The sequence below is a fragment of the Falco cherrug genome (assembly GCF_023634085.1).
Source record: "Falco cherrug isolate bFalChe1 chromosome W unlocalized genomic scaffold, bFalChe1.pri SUPER_W_unloc_1, whole genome shotgun sequence".
Taxonomy (NCBI): domain Eukaryota; kingdom Metazoa; phylum Chordata; class Aves; order Falconiformes; family Falconidae; genus Falco; species Falco cherrug.
Genome location: NW_026599288.1, coordinates 1,073,664 through 1,096,059, shown reverse-complemented (window position 1 = coordinate 1,096,059; position 22,396 = coordinate 1,073,664). Strand labels below are relative to the sequence as shown.

Here is a 22,396-nt window from a genome sequence, read left to right as displayed (position 1 = left end):
TGGTGAAAGCCCTTTTTGTGCTTAATCATTTGTGTGTGTTTGGGGACAGTAATGAGCCGCCTATAATAAGGCACCATGCTGGCTCAGAACCCCCCAGGCCACCACACATGAAAGTACTGTATAAGGATGCAAAAACAGGACAATGGGTAGGTCCTGTGGAGGTGATTTATGTGGGGCGTGGTTATGTCTGTATTTCTACCAATTCAGGCACTATTTGGGTTCCCAGCCGTTGGGTAAAACCTGCTGTAGAGCACGCTGGAGGAGCTCGATGCGAGAACGCTGCTTTGCCAGCACTTTGCGATGGGCCCTGTTCTGGAATCTATTCGACATCTGTTCCAATCCCACACACAGAGGACCATGCATGAAAAACTCGAACTTTTGACAGCAAAGATACAATCTCATAGCAAACGGGATTATTATTATTCTTTTTTTTGATCATTATGGTAATAGTTTTAGTAGTGCTTAGATATGTAGTTTTCTTGTGTTAAAACGCTGTTATTGAAGATTGTCAACCAAGCCTATGTCGCCCAAAATAAAAACGGGGGAATTGTGGATAACTGGCTAGCTGAAAAGGGTCACATAGACATAGTCCAGCTGGCTGGACAAAAATGCACATCGCTCTCAGCTTATCTGAAGTAAAGCAAAAATACACTGTCCTTGGCTGTTCTTGTTACACAATAACAGGAAGATTTTGGTGGGAAAAGAATGTTGCAGGTGGGAACAGAAAACTACAGAAGAGAAACTAGGGGTGGGCTTGGTATTTAGGCAACTAACCAATAATGAGCTTAACTTTTGTAATATGTATGAGCTAATTATAACAAGGCATAAAAGGTGACTGTAAGAGACAATAAACGAAGTCTGCTGATCACTCATATTGAGTGACTGTGTCTTCCCTCCGTCGCGACAAATGTATATAAATACCTGAAGGGAGGGCGCAAAGATGACGGAGCCAGGCTCTTGTCAGTGGTGCCCAGTGACAGGATCAGAGGTAACTGGCACACAGTGAAACACAGGAGGTTCTTGTCTGATCATAAGGAAAGATTTTTTTTACCGTGAGGGTGACTGAGCACTGGAACAGGTTGCCCAGGGAGCTTGTGGAGTCTCCCTCCTTGGAGATATTCACAATCCATCTGGACATAGTCCTCGGTAACTGGCTCTAGGCGGCCCTGCTTGAGCAGGGGTGTTGGACCAGATGACCTCCAGAGGTCCCTTCCAACCTCAACCAACCTGCGATTCTGTGATAACTTCATCTCAGCCAGACCCAGTACAATTCTTACTAAAGACATCTTTCATTAATGGTTGGAAGTTCATATAAGCCAGTATCTCATGTATGGCAGCATTGCAAAATTGAATGAATAAACCATTGGCATATGATGCTAAGCAAGAGGGAAATATCTCTCCTGAAACATCAGTCATGCAAAATTGTGAGGGCCTTGAATACCAGGGGGAAGTTGTGACAATATCAATAATGACTATCAATTGCATTTATTTGTCCACATTGTCATTTGCTGCACTTACCCAGCAATAACTGTGTTGAACAATGAAATAGGAGCAGTAGTTTAATGCTTGGTAGGTATGACAAAAGTTGCTGGGAGCTTAACACTTAAAATTAGTTTATATTGAAAAACTGATCAATCACATTGCATTTGCTAAACTACTGAGCAAAGGTGTTGCACAATTGTGGCTTCTAACAGATACTTCTAGGTATTTGTTATATCAAAAAGTACTATTTCACTAAAACCCTTTTATTGATAAAGTGTCTAGCACTTCTTGTTAGCCTTCAGGCAGCAGTAGCAAATCTACATTAGGAAGACAGACACAAAACTGAACTTGGTGGGCATTATAATACTAATTTTCATTTCCAGTCAAATGCTTTAGAAGTGATTGTTTCAAATACATTTCACAAACATTTCTGAACTAACTTGTTTTGTTTCTAGAACAGGATTCCCTGACCTTGTGCACTGCATGATATATTGAACAGGTAAAAAAACCTCTATCTTTAATGAATTTGTGCTAAGGACAAAAAAAAATTGTTTTCCCCATTGCATTCCAAAACAGAAATGTATGCAGTAGTATAATATTCTGCAATTAGTAAAGCCATTATGTTTTCACTAATCTAAGATATCATAATAATCGCTAACAGTAAGCTAACCCCTGAATAACAGTGTAGGGAAAAATGCTGCAAATGATAGCTGTTTTTCTACTGTCTATATAAAGATTATTTCAAGGATCCGGTTCAGTAATAAACGTAACATTAGCTACTACCAGACAGCATAACCACAGAATATACTAATAATGACTACAATATAATGTTTTCTAAAATATTAGTTTCAATACAGCCCAAAATGATTAGGCATTTGACAATCATGATTGAATCTCTTTAGAAATATTGATCTTAAAAAAATTAAATCAGCCGACCAATTCATTATTCAAACTTGAATTTTATTTATTACACATTTCCTAAGCTCACATAGTCCTACTTCAACTGTTGTTGTAGTTTAACCCCAGCTGGCAATGAAGTACCATGCAGCTACTTGCTCACTCCCCCTCCCCCAGTGCGATGAGGAGAATAGGAAAAAATTGTGGGTTGAGATAAGAACAATTTAATAATTGAAATAAAGTAAATAATTATAACAACAACAGGAAGGACAACAATTGTAATGAAAAGGAAAGAGAATGAGAGAGGAATTAAACCCCAGAGGAAAAAAAGACCCAAAACCCACAAGTGATGCACAAAACAGTTGCTCACCACCTGCTGACCAATGCCCAGCCAGTCCCCGAGCAGCGATCAGCAGGCCCCAGCCAACTCCTCCCAGTTTATATACTGAGCATGGCATTCTATGGTATATGGAATATCCCTTGCCTAGTTCAGGTCAGCTGTCCTGGCTCTGCTCCCTCCCAGCTTCTTGTGCACCTGCTCTCTGGCAGAGCATGGGAAACTGAAAAGTCCTTGATTTAGAGTAAGCACTACTTAGCAACAACTAAAACATCAGTGTGTTATCAATATTATTCTCATATTAAATCCAAACACAGCACTGTACCAGCTACTAGGAAGAAAATTAACTCTATCCCAGCCAAAACCAGGACAACTGTTCAGACAAAACCAAAGATAATTCAAAAGAAGTTTTTTGAAACTTGAAAGTAATAGCAAAATATGCAGCTATAAACTCAAATATTTTATTTTTCACTCCGCTTTAATTTAGTATGTTATACTAAACACGTAACAAGCCTTCTCTGTAAAGAGGAATCAGAAGCAAGTTCCAAATAGCTCTAGCATCTTCATAATGCTGAATTTGTGTTATCCATACTTGTCCACATCTTTTTAGATTATCTCCAATATTAGCTTTCCTCTTGATGTTTCAACAGGCCAGGAGACAGAAGAATAAATTTTGTGAGTTTCATGTGGCAGGAATATGCTGAACTATTGGGGCTCAGCCTTTGGGGGAATTTAATTCCTATTCAGAAGTGTCTAGGATTTGAAAGTCAGATTGAGAAGGGGAAAGACTGCTTGACAAGATACCTACTGAAAGCCATGGAAAATGGCACTTGACACAGCTAGCTAAAGCTAAGATTCATCCATGAAGTTTCTCTGGTCAGAACTACATTTCTGTGATGCTTCATTTCACTTGTTTGTACCTTTACTGCAAATAGAAAGAGCATTACAACCAGATGCCCTTTCCTTTTAGCCTGCTACAAGCATGCTGTGTCACTTCTTGGATCCTGGGATCCATTTTTGGGGAGTAGATAGAAGGGGAAGCAAACCACCTATCCTACATACCATCAACCACTTATCTCCCATAGCATATAGGTCTACCCTGCTTACACAAATAATATTAAAAGTTATTCTACCAAAACTTCATGTCTAGCCCAGTGTGGTGGGTTCATCTTGGCTAGCTGCTAGGTGCCCATCAAGCTGCTCTATCACTCCCCTTCTCAACAGGACAGGAGGAGAAAAATAATGGAAAAAAAGCTCATGTCTCCAGATAAAGACAGAGAGATCACTCACCAATTGCTGTCACAGTCAAAACAGACTTAGGGAAAATTAATTCAAATTATTGCCAATTAAAAATAGAGTAGGACAGTAAGAAACAAAAACAAAACTAAAAACATCTTCCCCCCCTTCTTCACAGGCTCATTTATTCTCAACTCTAACTCCCCCTACCCAGGCAGTGCATGTGGATGGGGAGTGAGGGTTGCTGTCAGTTCATAACACTTCATCTCTTCATCTCTGCCTCTCCTTTCCTCATACTTTTTCTCCTGCTCCAGGTGTGGGGTCCTTTCCATGGGAAACAGTCCTTCACAAACTGCTCCAACATGGATTCTTCCCACAGGCTGCAGTTCTTCACAAACTGCTCAACTGCTCCAGCATGGGTTTTTTTCCACAGGGTGCAGTCCTTCAGGAACAGACTGCTCCAGCGTAGGTCCCCCACACCATCACAGAAAAACCTGCTCCAGCATGGGCTCTCCATGGGGTCACAGCTTCCTTCAGGGCACATCCACCTGCTCTGGCCACAGGCTGGAGTGTAGATATCTGCTTCAACATAGTCCTCCATGGGTTGCAGGGCAACAACCTGCTTCACCATTGGCAGCAGGGGAATCTCTGCTCTGGCACCTGGAACACCTCCTCTCCCTTCTTCACTGACCTTGGTGTCCTGCAGTGGTTTCTCTCATTTCTCCCTCTTATAGCTGCTGCACAGGTTTGGGGTTTTTTCCTCCTTTTTTAACCCTTTCTTAAATGTTATCACAGAGGCACCACCAACTTCACTGATGGGCTCAGCTTTGGCCACTAGCAGGTCCATCTTGGAATCAGCTGAAACTGGCTCTATCCAACATGTTCTCTTCTCTCAGAAGCCACCCCTGCAGCTACTACCAAAACCTTGCCCTATAAACCCAATAGACCCAGCTTGCTCTGCATCTCTTGCTCCCCCAAAGCTCTCCTTAGTCTGGCTTCACACCATGGCCATTGCATGTGCACATCAGGTGATCATACCTTGGTGGAGTGGGGGTTAATTTACTGAGAAATTTAGATTATGTTGGAACACGATCCATTGCTTCTTGTAACATGTCTGCCGCCCAAGGTCACTGCCCATCTCCATAAATTTTGCAAAAATCAAGTATACATTAACAGTGCCTAATTACAAGGTTTAATTACTGATAAGTAGCTGAGGCTGACTGGCTCACATAGATGATAACACTAATTATGACATGTTCTCATTTCCTTGTGAGTCAAAACATGAGAAATGTGTTATGATTCTTGAATAGGTTTATACCTAATTTTAATTTGACTACAGACATTTCAGTCACTTATTTATGATGACAACTAATTCCAGATCTGCTTTTTGGTGTAACACACCACATCCACAGTTTTAATGCTTTTATTTCTTTATTTTAGGAAACCTTGCCAGTAAAAATAAATAAATATACACACAGGCCATTAGTTTAACTACATTCGATCCCTTGTATAACTTGAATGAGCACAGTGCAGTACTGCCACTGCACAGGGTTAGAGCAGACATAACAAACACGACATTTAACATTACAGTTAAATCTCAACAGGTGTTGAAAGTATACTTTTAATAACAGAACTCTACTGTACAGCAGACATTCTCTAGACAGTTCAATATAAAAATTCTATAGATGATGGATCAGAGTTTCTAAAGATATTTAGTTACTTCTGTTCTCAGGAATTAAGGAAGTGCTCATGGCACTTCCTTATGCTATATTAGAATTTAATTGGAGTGAAAGAATGGTGGCTAATATAGAAACTCCAAGATAGCCCGTCTCCTGCTAAAATCTATCTTGATTTCACTTTCAAATCACATCTTTACCTGCATTATAAATTTGATTTCAAAACTCTGTCAAAAAACCCAAAACTCCGTCAAAAAACCCAAAACTCCATACTTCCCCCCCCAGTCAGTCTAAAGAAAATAAGCATTCATTAAGACATTTTTCAGGTTAATCAAAACAACTTATTTTTCACAACATTTAAATAAATTACAATATTAGGAGCTGGTTTATTACTCTTAATATTTCTATCATGACTGTAAAGGACACGCAAGATGAAGTTTTCAAAAACTATCACCATTGTTTAAACACTTCTCCCTATGAAGTTAAAATTGCCATTTGTATCTGAGCCAAGCCTGCTTTTGAAAATCCCATCAAGGTTCACACAGGAATTGAAATTCTTAAGTTTTAATTTTCATTCTGTCAAACACAGAGAGGGGCACAGTGATTAAATATTTTACTGCTTTGTAAAAAGCAATATATTTCTTTTTCTGCAAGTATAAAAGGCAGGAGCTTGAATGATGAAGTTCTGTTCCTGACACTACTGCTGGCTCACTAACAGATTTTGAAAAGTTGTAACTTCTGTATTTGTCTTTGCCAACTTCACCTGGGTGCTAAGACTTTATGAACTTTTGTTATATGCACTGGAGACCAAGCTGGAAAAAAAAAAGGGGTGGGGGGTGGGAGGGAGTGAGACAATATACAAAATACGACTCTCTGGAAAGCTTAGTGTAAAGGGGCATCATATTGGCTTTGAATTAGCATCTTTCACATATAAAGCATACCCATTGATGAAATGCAGTGGAGAGCAAATCAGCTAGTACAGGACTGATGGATATTTCCTTCTTTAAAACAAACAAAAACACTCAAAAAGCCCATAACACAAACTCATTCTCATTCTTTTCAGAGTTGGACCTTCCCCTTTACTTCCCTTTCCTATGTTTCTTTACTCTTCCATCTCAGCCTATACCCAGTCCAATATATACTTACGGAGAAGTTTTCATGCAGCTGCTTTAAAACCTAAGATCAAACAACTTCGAATATGTATTTCAACTTTTTGTGATAAAAAAATTCTGAACAGTCAGCTACATAACTCACAGAATTTTAGGTTAAAATCCTCTTTTCAATTGCTAAAATGTTGGGGTTTTTTTTACAAAGTCCTTGTTACAGAAGAGATGCTTCTTTTGCTTAACTTCATGAAAACTCTGCAGATAGTTTCTGTAAGATTCTACAAGTCAGACCTGAATAGAAACATCCCCATATGCAGTTGCACATGGATTATTTTTAACATTGCCATGCAAATTTAGTCACTATGAAAATTAAGGAAATGGCACCCTCTTGTGGTACCTTGGCTTTTAATGAAATCTTCATATTTCCCAGTATAACTTTACAAGCAAAGAGCTTTTCTAATATACCCACTATTAAATGCAGATTTATGCTTAATTTTTTTTCAGACACAATAAAACTAAATAATTCGGGAAATTACACATTGATAGGAAAGAAGCTGCATGACATATTACCAAACAGTAATATTAAATTTCAAACCTTTATACCCAAAAGGAATTGGATGTTTTCAAAAGCAAGTGCCTAAAAGGCCAGAGAGACAGTGGAGAGAGTGTGTGCAAAGATTCTACTATGCCATTAAACCAAACAAGTGTGATGTATCTTTTATTATTAAAACCAGTAAATTTTTACCCCTACTACAAACCTCGTTCTGCCTACTGCCACTTTTAACAATTAAGGTCTCATCAAACAAAACCAAAATTCCTCATACACTAAAGATATCTCAGTGTTTTACCGCTACTCAGTTACTAATTGTTATTAATAGCTGACAATAGTACCTCAAGTAGTAAAATTAGCTCAACAGTTCATTGTACAGTTTAGGCTAAATTCTACTTTTTCTTACATTCTAATAGAATCTGACTTCAAATATCACATATCCATTTTACTTACATAAGTGAACTAGATCCTGTGTCAAAGAATGTTCATGGAGTTCAGATTCAGTGCTTTGGCATCTTAGTAAAGCTTGGCAAAAATCACTCCCCTCCCCTACTTCAGCTCTGCCCTTTCCATTCGACAGTGGCCTTTTTGCAAGTTATGGATTGTATTCTTAGAATGATATACCTTCTGAATGACTGGAGGTCTCACCTTTTTAAAGCAAAATCCCTATAATGCATACTATAAGGTCAAGTCAAATTAGTTACTTCGATGATCCTAAGACTAATTGTGAAAAAGTAGTGATTATTCTACAGAAACTACCTGCTATCACTGCACTGAGTATGAGGCTGTGATGGGAAAGTGAAAGCTACCTACCCAAACAGAAGGCTTTATGAAGGTCTAGTCCCTTGCAGGTTTACTATCATTGGCTAGGAAAGAAGAGTAATAATAATTTCGTACCCAAACTTTAAGTATTTTAAAAGGCTTTGATCATATAAAACTCAAATCACCAGGAGATTCTATTTTTATTTATTTAATAATCTATGTTGCTGTATCTATGAGACTTTGATCCAGAGAGGCTTGCCAACTAAGACATTTTCTTGAACTTTACCCAATACTATACATCAGCAGTATTTGATCTATTTAGTTACTGCTGAAGTACGAGACAAGATTACTGGACAGCAAAAACTTCTCAGAGAAGAATACAAGTTACTCCCTGTAAAATGTGCATGCTTGGCTTTGCCTAGTTTTATTAATTTCATTGTATGTAAAAGAAAGCGTGCTCAACATCCTCCTTTATATCCTGTTATAAAATTGTTTCATTTAACTCATTAGCAATTTTGAGTCAAGGCCAGTAAGTTTAAACCATTTGCAAGCAATGTTTTTTATAGAGCAAACTGGCTTTATATTTGTACCAAAAAAAAAAAAAAGATTGTTCAGATGAAGTGTTTAATGCATACAGGAATTAAATCAGAATGTTCACAATTACACTGACACCAAAGACCAATAAAAAGTAAATGCTATTCAGTAACACACAGCAAAATTCTTTATTTCACTACTTTCACTTTATCTAAATATTCCTCAGTATTATATAACCCTCCCTCTGTCTTCCACTTTATACTCCAAGTATTGTTTGTTAATCTTAGCCCAAAGTCTGTAAATAGTCCCAGAGCTAACACTGAAAGGTCAGTCATCTCAAATCCTGGATAGGCACCAATTGCAAACACACTGAAACAAAATGCTTAAATACTTTTTAATTAATTTATTATCTGCGCACAAGAGGTAATTACCAATAAAAACTCAAGACATATACAGTATTTTTTTACATGGTGATTAAAAGTAATTAGAATATCACATGATAATGGCTGAATGTAATGTTTCCAATTACAAATCATAATGCATGTTAGAACCTCAATGGAACAAGCCAAAATGCCTTCAAAGCAGTTTCAGAGCACAATGCAGCACTCCTTTAATTTGCACAAAGGTAATTTGCAACACTGTTACAGATTAACTGTAACGAGACAATGTTACAGTGCAAGTTTCTTTATGGCTAGATGTGAAGATATAACTAGTACAGCAATTCTAGTATATTTTAAATTACCTTGCCTAAGCAATTTTTCTGAGATGTTTATCAAAGTTGCTGGAAGATTCTACACTAAAAACTATGTCTTACTACTTTTTTTCCCCCTGACCATTTTTGGTTACTTATATACATTGCAATAGAATGAAATTAAATTTCTAGAAATGAGCTGTCTCCATTGTATATATTGTGTTTATATATCATACAAATAAAAGCAAAAATAGTAGATTACTCAAGCAGTATAAATCTTACAGCATTTTGCTAGCAAAAAAATACATGCTGAAATTACCATAAGCAGCACTGGCACCCACAAATTACCACCTTCAGTTGTTTCCTTTTTAATTTATATTCTACATAAATTACTACTGAAGGCTAATGGTTTAGTAGTAGATAAATTGGACAGTTGGAAGTCAGATAAAGCCTGCTCAACCAACTCTGAAAGCTGATATTGTTTAAAAAAAAAAAAAAAAAGAAAGAATGAACAAGAGTGATGCATGCAACAGAGCAAAAAAAGCATCAATTCCCCATTTGAAGAAAATACTGCACTTGACCTTAAAATGCATGACTGATTTTAGTTATAACAAGACAATCCCAAGAATCAGAATGAAATAAAGCAACTATTTTAAAGATTTAAGAGCTGTTATCAAAAATAAATTACATTTTTTCAAGTTAAAGAAACACTGCTATGAAGGCTGAGCACCAAGCAGCCTTTCAATAGCTGCACTGATATCTCCTCCTGTTGCTATTAAAGCTTGTAAGTTTGCTTCATGGTTCAAAAAGCCCATTGCACTCAGCTGCTCCAGTTGTTGCTGAAATCTAACTTCTGGATTTTGTAACTGCTAAGAAGAAAAATCTCAAGCTATGAAAGCATAATACACATTTGGCAAAGTACAGGTTTTAAACATAGTTGGTTATGAACCACTTCTTGTCTTTACTAATTTTTGAATGCATCTTTTTAAAGTTCCCCAAACTAGACTATGACAAATTTCATTCACAACTGAATTACTGATCAAACAATTTTAAGAGTATCTTCACTTATGTGACATTTTTGAACTACAAGAGTGGCTGCTTGTTTGATAAAAAAGGAACAGTTAAATCTGATAAATGTGTCCCAAGAACAGTTTCTTAAAGACGTGCATACAGACTTTTTTTTAATGAAAGAGTCTAATCTAGTAATGTGGGACAGCAGGATTTTGAGAATTTCACTGTTAGCAACAGCAAATACGGTAGACTTTTTTCCCCTTGACATAAGCTACCTATTTAATGCTCCAAGTATTTGTTTTTGGCAAAACTCTCAATCTCAGTTGTACGATGCATATTGTAGGTCCTGCACTTGGGTCACAACAACCTCATGCAACGCTATAGGCTTGGGCAAGAGTGGCTGGAAAGCTGCCTGGTGGAAAAGGACCTGGGAGTGCTGGTTGACAAGCCAGCTGAACATGAGACAGCAGTGTGCCCAGGTGGCCAAAAAGGCCAACAGCATCCTGGCTTGTATCCAAAACAGTGTGGTCAGCAGGACAAGAGAAGCGATTATCCCTTTGTACTCAGCACTGGTGAGGCTGCACCTCGAATACTGTGTTCACTTTTGGGCCCCTCACTACAAAAAAGACATTGAGGTGCTGGAGCATGTCCAGAGAAGGGCAACAAAGCTGGTGAAGTGTCCAGAAAACAATTCTTATGAGGAACGGCTGAGGGAACTGGGGGTGTTTAGCCTGGAGAGGAATAGACTCAGGGGGACCTTATTGCTCTCTACAACTACCTGAAAGGAGGTTGTAGGCAGGTGGGGGTAGGTCTCTTCTCCCAGATAACAAGTGACAAGGCAAGAGGAAAAGGCCTCAAGTTATGCCATGGGAGGTTTAGATTGGATATTAGGAAAAATTTCTTCACTGAAAGGGTGGTCAAGCATTGGAACAGGCTGCCCAGGGAGGTGCTAGAATCACCATCCCTGGAAGTGTTTAAAAAAATGCGTAGATGCAGTGCTTAGGGACATGGTTTAGTGGTGGACTTGGCAGTCCTGGGTTAATGGTTGGACTTGATGATCTCAAAGGTCTTTTCCAACCTAAATGATCCTGTGATCTTCAACTCAAGAGTCATTTTTGAAACAGAACAATTATAGGAAAATAATATGCTTTAGGTATATGGGGTCAGAGTAATACTGAAAAGCCACTTTTTTTAAATGAGTAAGACAGTTTACATATCAGCACAAGATTTTGGCAGCTACTGCTAATTTTCCTTTTGTTCTACTTAAAGTTTCATCCATTAAGAAATTCCTACCAGTATTTAAAAACTGTATATACTTCCAAACCAATAAAATGCAAATATACTGGCTGAAATTTAAGCATTCCTTCTTCCCCCAAGCAAAACCAAACAGAATACTGAATTGGTAGCATAAAAATATCTATGGGAACATGGCTTCCTATAGCTATGCCTACCACCACTTTCTCATGGTTACATAAAATAACATTTTTCTGTCAGATCAGCAAGCTGAACTGCTTTATTCTGTGGCAGCAGAGGAGGTAAGAGCAGGACTGTCCCTTTTACCAGCAGCCTACCATTACCACTGGATATGTACCACACTGTAATGGTGCTGTTTCACACAGCGCTTTTGAGATACCTCTTCACTGTTACGGGTGTGTCCCCTTTAAAGCCGGTCTTGCTCACCACCCTACATTTACCTACAAAGCTGCCACCTTTGCTTGACTTCTGGAGCTATCCAGAAAGCCTGAATCACAATTGGTATGTTAACACAATGTACACTGTGCAGTCTGGACCTGCAGGATATCAGGGAAGGATGCTACAAATTCAGGCCCCAAATGACCTGAGCTGTCACAGCTACAGAGCAACAACCAGCAACACAGATACAAGGTACAGAGATAATGATGTTCAGTACACTTAAGTTCTTGTCTGAGCCCACATTTCACTTGCCAGGGAACCAGTTTTCCCTTTAACACTTTAATCTGCTTCTTTCCGGGCATTTCAGAAACTCAAGAGTACAAAGATAGGTGTACAGCAATCAACCATTCAGAGGACACTTTTACTCAAACGTGATGTTTTTCCAGCATTTATTTGCACATTTAGAACATCACTTTTAAACTTCCTCTGCTCTCCTTTGACCAGAAGCATCCTATTGGTTTACACGGGGGGGGAGCTAGATATTAAAAAAAAGAAACAAACCAAAAAGAACCAAAAAAACCCAACCACCCCACAACAACAAAACAACCACCCAAAACCAACAAACACCCCCCACACACTAGAATAGTTATCTACTTTACCTGAGCATTTGCACCAGCAAGCACCTGCAACATTTGTTGGACAAACTGCTGGTGATCAGGTTCAGCAGCCCCTGATGTTAGACTTGTATTTTCACTGGGAACAGAACTAGGTACAACGGACCCTATAGGAGCTCCAGTGCTTCCCAATCCACCTAAACCAGGACTGAATCTGCACAAATGACAAAGGGTAATACATCGCTAACATAGAAAATGGCTTAATTGTAATGTCTCTTCCCATTATATGTAATTACTAAGTAAAAATTCTGTCAAATAAAAAATGGATGATAACTTAAGTAAAGCACCAAAACACAGACCATAGCCATCATTACTTAGAAGTATGTTGCAGACAAAAGTGTGACAGATTCTAAAACAAGTTTAGTGAAGCTAAAAAAATGCAAGAGGCATAGTCTGTAAAAAACAGATAAACCACTACATGCTGAAAACAAAAAGCTGAAAAACCCCCAACACAATAGAAAAGTTTTGTATAAATTTGTATGACCAATTCTTACCCTGGTATAAGTCCTGGTGCTTCTGTTGCTAGTGTCTGCAAGCCCTGCTGAATCTGTAGCAAAGCCTGCATTGCTCTAGGGTTTGACATAGCTGATAACGTGTCAGGATTCTGCATCTAAAAACAGGAGAGAAACTCATAATTGAATAATATACAGACATTCAAAGTTGGTCTTTATCACTAGATGTTTTATAGAATCTGATATCCTTTCAGAACTTGCTGTTTCTCAACTGTATATTTGAATGTTTACATTAATTCCTTCAGATAATTTTTTTTGAGAAAACTTTCACAGGAAGTGATCAATAAGCTCTCTAGACTCCTTTCAAATAAGAAGAACATAAGGAAAATTATTTTTTATTATTTCTTCTAATAGACTTTATCATCTTCCAAAGCCACAGGAGTATATTAGTTCAACATAATTCTAAATTAGTCTCCTATATCACACTCCTGGTAAGCAACAGGTCTGAATACAGTGAAACCTAACTAGTGGATATCTAATACAGAAAGTTATAAAACACCTTTTTCTAGCTAAATTCAGACTACAGCGATTTGATCACGATAATTTGTGCATGTGTTCATATCTGTAGTACAATCAACACCTACAGACACATAAATAGTCTGCAAAACATACTAGCAAACATATATTTGAGGACCCTCATTCTACTGCAAATTCAACCAAAAACTGGCTTTTGCACCCACAGATAAAAAGGCATACTTTTGATTTGTGAAATTAAGTGTCTAAAAACCAGGCTATTTTAAGATACAAAACCAAAACTAATGGCTTATGCTCACCTCTGCTTATAGATGCCACATGTAAGTGACAAGTTCTTTGTTTCAGTTATAAGTCTTGGTAGCCAGACCTGCTTCAAATAGCAGACAGGCTGATTAATCTCAGCAGCCTTCACTTGGTAATTAGACCAAATTCCTTCTGCTGCAAAAACATTTTTTGATTCAAAGAACTGCACAAATTAAGGTTAAGCTTCCTCTAGTACAAAACAGAAGAGCAGAACAGGGCACAAAGATCAAGTATTGATTCTGTCCTGAAACGTGGGTGTGTAATGAGACCTGAGCACAGCAAGTTTTTAAATACTTTCCATTGGTCTCTTGGATTTGTACCTTCATGATAGAAGTCAGAAGAGAGTAACGATGTATAGCTGGTGAAATGAATCCAAATCTTTAAAGGAGAAAAGCATACCAGATTCACTGAAGTAAGCTACTGTAGTTACTTTGTTTAAAAAAATAGCCTTTAAGCCATGTTTTACTGTCTGATATTTAGAGTTGTTTTTACAGAAAACTGACCCCCACGATCATCTGAACACTTAGATGACTTGGATCTCTATTAATGTTTTTAATTCCAGCTGTAAAGTAGCAGCAATTCTGGGTAAAACTTATATAAAAAAGAGTAGAAAGAGTAGCTCACAGATGTGTTTTTCCTAGTTGTACTGAGCAACTGGCCATTTATTGCAAGTGCTTTCCATTATACTGAGGAACATTCCATAGTTTCCATCACCCAATCCCATAATATAATGGCAACAGATGAACGAGGAAGTATGGGCTGTGATACTGCCAACATTCTGAGAACATCCAGGTATTTCTCCAGTTTACTTAATCTGTTAATGTTGTCGATCATCTGACCTAACATGGGGAAGACAGCAGAAATCTAGCTATACAGATAAACCCCAAGGTGATATTAATGGAAAGAGATACAAAAGCATTAAGAGCACCTGGGTAAAGATTAGGGGGATGGAAAACAAAGCTGATGTCATAGCAGCAGGTGTCCACTACCGATCACTCAGCCAGGATGATAGTACTGATGAGTTATGCTATAGGCAATTAGGAGAAATTTCAGGAACAGAAGCCCTTGTCCTTATGGGAGATTTCAACTTCCCAGACATCAACTTGGGAATACCATACTGCTGTGATAAGCAAGTCTGGGAAATTCTTCAAGTTTGTGGAAGATAACTTCTTATCATAAGTATTCAGTGAGCCAACTAGGAAAGATGCCCTCCTAGACTTGTTGTTTGTGAATAGAGAAGGACTCGTGGGAGGTGTGATGGTAGGTGGCTGTCTTGACCACAGTGATCACAAAATGGCTGAATTTAAAATTTTCACTGTAATGAGAAAAAAGGACAGCAGAGTTGCTACCCTAGTCTTCAGGAGAGCAAACTTTAAGATATTCAGGGAGCTACTTAGTAGAGTACCCAGGGGATCTGTTTTTGAGGGAGCCCATGAGTGCTGGTCAGTCTTTAAGAACCACCTTTTAAAAGCACAGGCAGAGACAATGCCACTGTGTCATAAGTCAAGCAAGCTGGGCAGAAGACCAGCTTGGCTGAACAGGAAACTCTTCATGGAGCAAAAGAGAAAAAAAGAAATTGTATGATATCTGGAAGCAAGGTCAGGCTCCGCAGGAAGATAACAGAGGCATGGTTCATATACGCAGGGAGAAGAAACAAAAGGCCAAAGCTCAAGTAGAGTTGAAACTGGCCAGCGTTGTGTCAGATACCTAACAAGGGCTTTTTTAAGTATGTTAATAGAAAGAGTTGGTCTAAAGAAAACATTGGACCGATACTTGTTGAAGATGGTCACCTGACTAATAGGGATTAAGAAAAAGCAGAGGCAGTCAATGCTTATTTTGCATCAGCCTTTAATATTAAAATGACAGACCTTGGGCTGCCCAGTGGTCCTCCGAGTCGGAGGACCACGACCATGGCAACAGTGACTTTCTATTTGTGGACACTGAAATTGTAAGGGACTAGTTGTATTAGCTGAATGTTCACAACTCCACGGGGCCTGATGGGATTCATCCCAGAGTACCAAAGGAGCTAGCAGATGTTATGGCAGGACCCCTCTCGATCATCTACCAAAGGTCTGGGGAGCCTGGGGAGGTCCCTGCTGACTGGAAGCTAGCCAACATTACTCCAATTTGCAAGAAGGGCATGAGGGAACACCCAGGAAACTAGAGACCTGTTAGTCTAAGCTCACTTCATGGAAAGATTATGGAGAATATCATACTGAGTACTACTGAAAGGCATTTAAAGGACAATGCAATTATCAGGCACAGTCAACATGGGTTCACAAAGGGAAAGTGTGTCTAACTAATTGGATATCCTTCTATGATATGGTCACCTTAGTGGATGAAGTGAAGGCAGTGGATGTAGTTTTTCTGGATTTTAGGAAGGCTTTTGATATTGTCCCTCACAGCATCCTTCTGGACAAGTTGTCCAACTGTGAGATGAGCAGGTACATGATGCACTGGGTGAAGAATTGGCTGAAGGGCAGGGCTCAAAGTGTTGTAGTGAATGGGGCTACATCTGGCTGGTGACCCGTCACCAGCAATGTTCCTCAGGGCTCAATTCTAGGGCCAGTTCTGTTCAATATTTTTATCAGTGATCTGGATGCAGGAGTTGAATGCACCATTAGCAAGTTTGCCAATGATACTGAGGTGGGAGGTGCTGGTGACTCTCTTGAGGGACAAGAGGCCTTGCAGAGGGATCTAGGTAGATTAGAGCATTTGGCAATTTTCAATGGCATAGAATCCATCTTGTTATTTATTTACTCATAACACTGTCTACTTGCAATGAGATCCTGGAAACACACATATTTACTTTGATTTTTAAGGAGTGCCTAATGATGGAACTCATGCACTGGATTAAATTTTTAAATTCCTAAAAATTTTTCTTAGTCCTATTTAAAGGACACAGTCCCAGTATACACTGTGATGGTTAAGATAAAGCAAATACCGGGGTTACAACCACAGCGGTGTAAGAGGGAAAGCTGGTGGTAAGGCAATGTTTACAGTTAAATATCTTCAGAACCCACTCCACTACTTTTGAATTAGCTTATGACTTGCCTCTTTTAAGGCATGTCTAAGATTTCTTTACCCCGAACAACCAGGGCAGGGTGGAGGAGGTACAAGAAAAGTACCGTAAAAGCTTATGTTAGTAGTGGGATAAGTAATAATCTTTCTTTAATTTGTAAAAAGAAATCATGTAGGAAATAGGTGTTCTCTGGCTGTTGCACAGTAAGAACAAGTCATTTCTTCTAAGCAAAGACACAACAGCAAATCAAAGCAGTCGTGCTAGTCACAGACAAAAAAAATCCACTAAAAGCCAGATTTAATTTTTGAAAGGGATGAGGAGATAAATCAAGGGATAATGCAACTCAGTGTCTAAAGCTAATGAGAATACACATAACAGAGTCTAGCTTTAAGGCACCAGTTTATTGCGAATCAAGGAAAGGCACCAGTTTATTGCAAAAATTGCTTGCTGAATGACGGACGTTTATTAACAACACTTAGTATCTCATCTTACTTGTTGAAGGAAAGTAGGAAGCTGTTGTCTCATTTGCTCTTGAAGTTGAGGATTTCCAGCAAATAAAGGATTATTCAACATCATCTATGGAACAAAAACATTTATCATCATAGATTAAGCAGTAGATCAAAAAGAAAATACTAGAGTGGATTTTAAGACAACTCTTTACCATATATGAATCAAATAACAAGATAATTTCTCTGAGGTTATCATAGACTATTATCTCCCACTTCTCCTTCGGCCAAAACTTGTTCTGAAACAACAAACCACCAGCCTGAAAACTGACTGAAATAATTGGTGGTGCGGAGTTGGGGTTTTTTTTGTTTGGTATTTTTGGGTGTATTTTTTGTTGTGGGTTTTGGGGGTGTGTGTTAAACTTTTGAAGTTTATCCTTGCCAGATCCTCACCAAAGCAACCTCATTTATGCAACATGAAAAGCCTTTTCTGGTCAACCTCCACTACAGGTGTGATGGTTTCCCTGTAAACATCATCTGCAAAAAGCCTGGGATATTTTCCAGTTAATATTATCTTTGTATATTAAACACTTATTATCTCAGTTCAAGATTTGACTTTGGATATTATTGCTGTAAGTAAAATTGGAAAGCACTTCTACAATACCATTTATAAAACGGCATTAAGTATCAGCACTTTTATTGTGAGCAAGGATCACAGATGAAAAATGAAAGCCAGAATAACAGCTAGATATGGCATCAACTCCTTCCCTACCACTTCTGTCCTCCCAAGCTAGGGTGGGTATTTATTTACTAGCACATCTACCTTAATTTATAATCAAAGCATTTATTTATTTGGTTCTTATGCTAGGCCACAAAATTATAGGGCTATATGAAACATACACAAACTTACAAGTTGTTACAAGAGAATGCCTGACATGATGTCCAACTAGAAATTGAAACTTACTGCAACAGATTGCTAAAGGTAACTATGGTAATAATTTCAATAAGTCAGGCATTAACATACTTTAAAAACTGGACTATTCACAACAGACAAACACAATTACTCTGTATTGTAAATATAACTGTATCATAAATTCAACTCCTTTTTTCACTTCAGTGCACACAACACATTGCTACACCAAAAGCATTTACCTGTACTGCAAGATCAGGATTCTGGCTCAATGACTGCATCATGCTTCTCATATATGGTGCAGACAACATATTTTGCATAAGTTGTGGATTTTCCGTTATCTGCTGTAACAAGCTCTGCATTCCTGGTGTGTTGAACATACCAACTTTAAAAAAGTAAAAGGTCACAAGGTCACTTTGATTATAGTCAAGATTGTTACTAAAGTAATTAGACTGCCTAGAACTGGGATACAAATGTGTGGTTTGGGGGAGGGTGTTGTTGGGTTTTGGGGTTTTTTAACGAGCTTTAGCCCCTTAAATATATCTCAGCGTGGTTCTGCTCACACAGATGCATCTGCCCTAGAAACAAGTTAAGCCAGAGGTCATATCCAATAAGCAGTCCCACTAAGTATCTACATTAGCTGTTTTCCTGTTTGTCTCCAGACAGAAAAAAAAGTATCGTCATCATTCACCTACAGATTCCCTACTTCTGTTATTTTAAGGCAGTACACAAGTATTGTTAGTACTCTTGGTTTACGTTTCATGTTTGTTCTTCTATGGACGACTTGGAACATTTGACTAATATCAATGGAAATAAACAGCAATACAAACTTTGAATCAAAATATCTCTTTCTAATAAGAGAATCATTTCAGCAAACTCCTGAATATTTGCAAATATATACAATTGCAATAAAAGCCACACCTCCTAGTCCAGATCCCAAATTTGGTATAGTTGAGCTCTGTCCCATACTAGCAGAGGTGCTATTTCCAACATCACTACTGCCACTGCTCTCATCACTGGTGCTGGTACTTGTGGAACTCTGAGAGCTGGACTGAGGAGCCCAGGGATTTGGTAGAGGATCTCTATTTTCTGTACGAGATGGATGACTGTCCCCTCCTGATGATGCATTGCTTACTAAGGAGGCAAATGGGTTACCTCCAAACTACAGAAGGAGAAACAAACACATATCATCTGTTAGTCAACTATTTTTAAGTCTGCTACAAATGGCAAGTACATTTCCAAAATTATACATGAAGATAAATGTTGATGGCTCTTAATCAATTATGATCCCTGTCTTAAAATAAGCCATTGTTAATATTCTGAAAAAATACCAACATTGAAAGAGATATTAACTTATTTTGTTGTTCTTGGAGATAATCACCCCTCATTTTAAACACAGCGTTTGCTACTACACTAGCACTTTGAGCACAGTAAGATATCGCGCATAGTGGTTTCCAACTTAGAAAAATTTCAAAGCCTTTTTTCTTCCCACCTTAGGTTCCAAGTTACTAAACACACTAAATTTTCCTGGACCTCAGGAATTTTATAAATCCAAGAATTATACATCAATTTAGAATATATATAATATAGAGTATGGAGACAGTGGGTTGTTTGACATTGATAATGTGCAGCTGTGATCCTGCAGCAAAGTAGTAAATAACTTTGAGGGAGTATGAGAAGAAACCTGGATGAAACAGAGACAAAAGAGGAATGTGATCTCACCTCTAGAAGATAAGGAAACAGCATGAACAGCAGAGAGTAGCCTATAGTGAACAACGGCTGGGCGTGTGGACAGTAGAGTTTGACCAATAATAAAGCACATGTGCAGAGTATAAACTTATAAAAGCTGTAACTAACTAACAATAAAGGTCTTTGCTTCACCATCCTTGCAAAATCCATGCCTCAATTGCCACAATATAACAAAAAAATAACATTAACATAGCTTATCAAACTCACAAAACAATCTTTATTCCTTCAAATTTAAAAGAGCATAGGAACAAGCCACACTGACTTCAAGAAATTAAGTTTTGTCAAGTACACATATGCAAAAAATTCAAACCCCACCAAAATCAAACAAAAAACCAACCAACCAAAGAACATTTACTTTCAGTGGCCCCTACAACCATTTCTCACCTGTTCCTGTGCTGCATTCAACATTGGCTCCTGAATATCTGTGTACATACGTCGCAAAGCATTGTAGCCACCTGGTATACTTTCAAGGTTGCTCAAGGCTCGGTCTTGGTTTCGCATCATTTCCTGCATCATTGCAGGGTTTCTAGCAAGTTCCAGTGTCTAATGAAGTAGAACATTTAATTTGTATTATTAGAAAAAAAAAATTCCATTCTAAAGTGAAAGCATCAGCATTTAACAGTATCTCAGTTAATAATGTCTAACTCCATTTGAAGTTAGGATTAAAGCCAAGTCAAGATGTCAGCCTAGTGGGAGGGGAGTCAATAGAATTTGATATTTAGCCAACATTCTGCCACAACTGTCAGTATGCTGGCTGAGTCAGAAAGCTTTAACTAAACAGAAGAAAAAAACCCTTGAATGTACCATCCTGTTCTTTCTTTTCTCTTCTCAACACAATATATTACTACTATTTCTACAGTACAGCATTCAGTTTATAAGATATTTATTTTTTAAGATCGTGTTAATTTTCTAAAGCCTCCATTTGTTTCTTGATGCCTTCTACCACATAAGGCATACCTTACATAACACATAACTTTAGAAGCAAAAGTACCCACAGTTACATAAACTAGAAATAAGCAGTATTTTTGAGAATTATTGCTTTATAGTAAACTCACTGTTGACTAAACAGAAGATTCCAAGTGGCATCCAACTCTAAATTTGGAAGATATGATTATACAGTCTTCAGCATCTTTCAAAACTGTACTGCATTTTTAAAATAAATTAGCTTATTTCAGACCCCAGCAGCTAGAAATAAAAAAAAAAATCAGTTTCCTATAGTGACCTTTTACAGATTGTCTAACAAGCCTAAATTCCTCAACAATATTTTGGCACTCATCTAAGCATATCCAATTCTTGCTCTTTTGTTCAGTTACAATATAATCAAAGGTCACAAACTTAGAGATCTGTCTACATACCTGTCTCATTATATCTGGATTATTCAGCATGTGACTGATTTCTGGATTTCTCTGTATCAGTTGCTGCATTTGAGGGTTAGCCATAATTAACTGCCTCATCAGGTCAGGGTTTGAAAGCATGCTCTGAACAAATGGATTTTCCATTATCTGAACCATCATTTCTGGGTTGGACATAAGTTGTCGTTGCATCTGACTTTGTAACTCTGAAAAGTTTGATGCATTTAAGCCCAGGCTACCCAGGCCTGCCAAACTACCAAGGTCACCTTTAAGAAGAAAAAAAAAAAGAAGAAGAAGAAGAAAAAAAAAAAAATTAAACTTTCAGCTTCTAGTATATTTCTGAACACATCCAGGTTCTTTTTAAGTACAACATACATAAACATAACCCACACTTCAAAATAATGAAACTCAATGGAAATTCTGTCTTTGCAAGGCTATTGAGTCATCCACTAAGAGTTTGCTTTACATAACAAGACACCTAGAAATTCAAACTGCATTCTGAAATATAACTTGTTACAATTCTAACAGCTTTTCGTCTACTTTACTATAGCTGAGGTACAAGGGATGTTTGAATTTTGGGGCCGCAGGTTAATTCCCAACACTTTCCAATACATTTGTGGCAGTGGTCTGTCTATAAATTACAAGGCAGACAAACCACTGCCATGAGGAATCTCTTAACATGTTGCATACCCTCATTTCTAAACAAAGAAGAGAGCTCTTCTTTTTGCTGATACAAGAACTAATAATGCTTTACATTCCCCTCCTTTGCAGAGTTCAGAAGACACAAAAGTTTCACATTTTTAGAAGGTACTAGTCAGTCTGGAGAACTGTTTACAACTTAAAAAAGCAATTGCTTAATATAGTTTTTCCAGGTTTTTTTTTGTTTTTTTTTTTTTTAAAAAGCAAGCAAATAATTAAAGAGCATGAATAAAAAACCCCAGTAACTATGGAAAGAGAATATTTTTAAATCAATAGACTTCTGTGTCTATTTCTGAAAGAGAGGACTGATAATGCAATCAGACTCAGAACCTGAGAAATAC

The 22,396-nt window shown here is 37.9% G+C and overlaps 1 protein-coding gene across 4 annotated transcripts in view; it reads right to left on the bottom strand.

The window, feature by feature from the left end:
• Positions 1 to 2,425: 2,425 nt before the first annotated feature.
• The window catches only part of LOC129734835 (ubiquilin-1-like), a 38,772-nt gene continuing 18,801 nt past the window's right edge, over positions 2,426 to 22,396 (bottom strand). For 2 of the 4 annotated variants that reach the window (XM_055700129.1, XM_055700133.1), the window contains exons 4-11: positions 21,360 to 21,622; positions 20,389 to 20,547; positions 19,177 to 19,417; positions 18,498 to 18,640; positions 17,392 to 17,475; positions 13,083 to 13,198; positions 12,574 to 12,742; positions 8,969 to 10,140 (exon numbers count right to left, since the gene is read on the bottom strand). In XM_055700129.1, coding sequence (XP_055556104.1) covers positions 9,985 to 10,140; positions 12,574 to 12,742; positions 13,083 to 13,198; positions 17,392 to 17,475; positions 18,498 to 18,640; positions 19,177 to 19,417; positions 20,389 to 20,547; positions 21,360 to 21,622 — 1,331 coding nt within the window. In that variant the 3' untranslated portion in view covers positions 8,969 to 9,984. Of the gene's footprint in view, positions 6,441 to 8,968; positions 10,141 to 12,573; positions 12,743 to 13,082; positions 13,199 to 17,391; positions 17,476 to 18,497; positions 18,641 to 19,176; positions 19,418 to 20,388; positions 20,548 to 21,359; positions 21,623 to 22,396 lie in introns of those variants that run through there. The other 2 variants (XM_055700131.1, XM_055700130.1) reach the window with 2 other exon arrangements.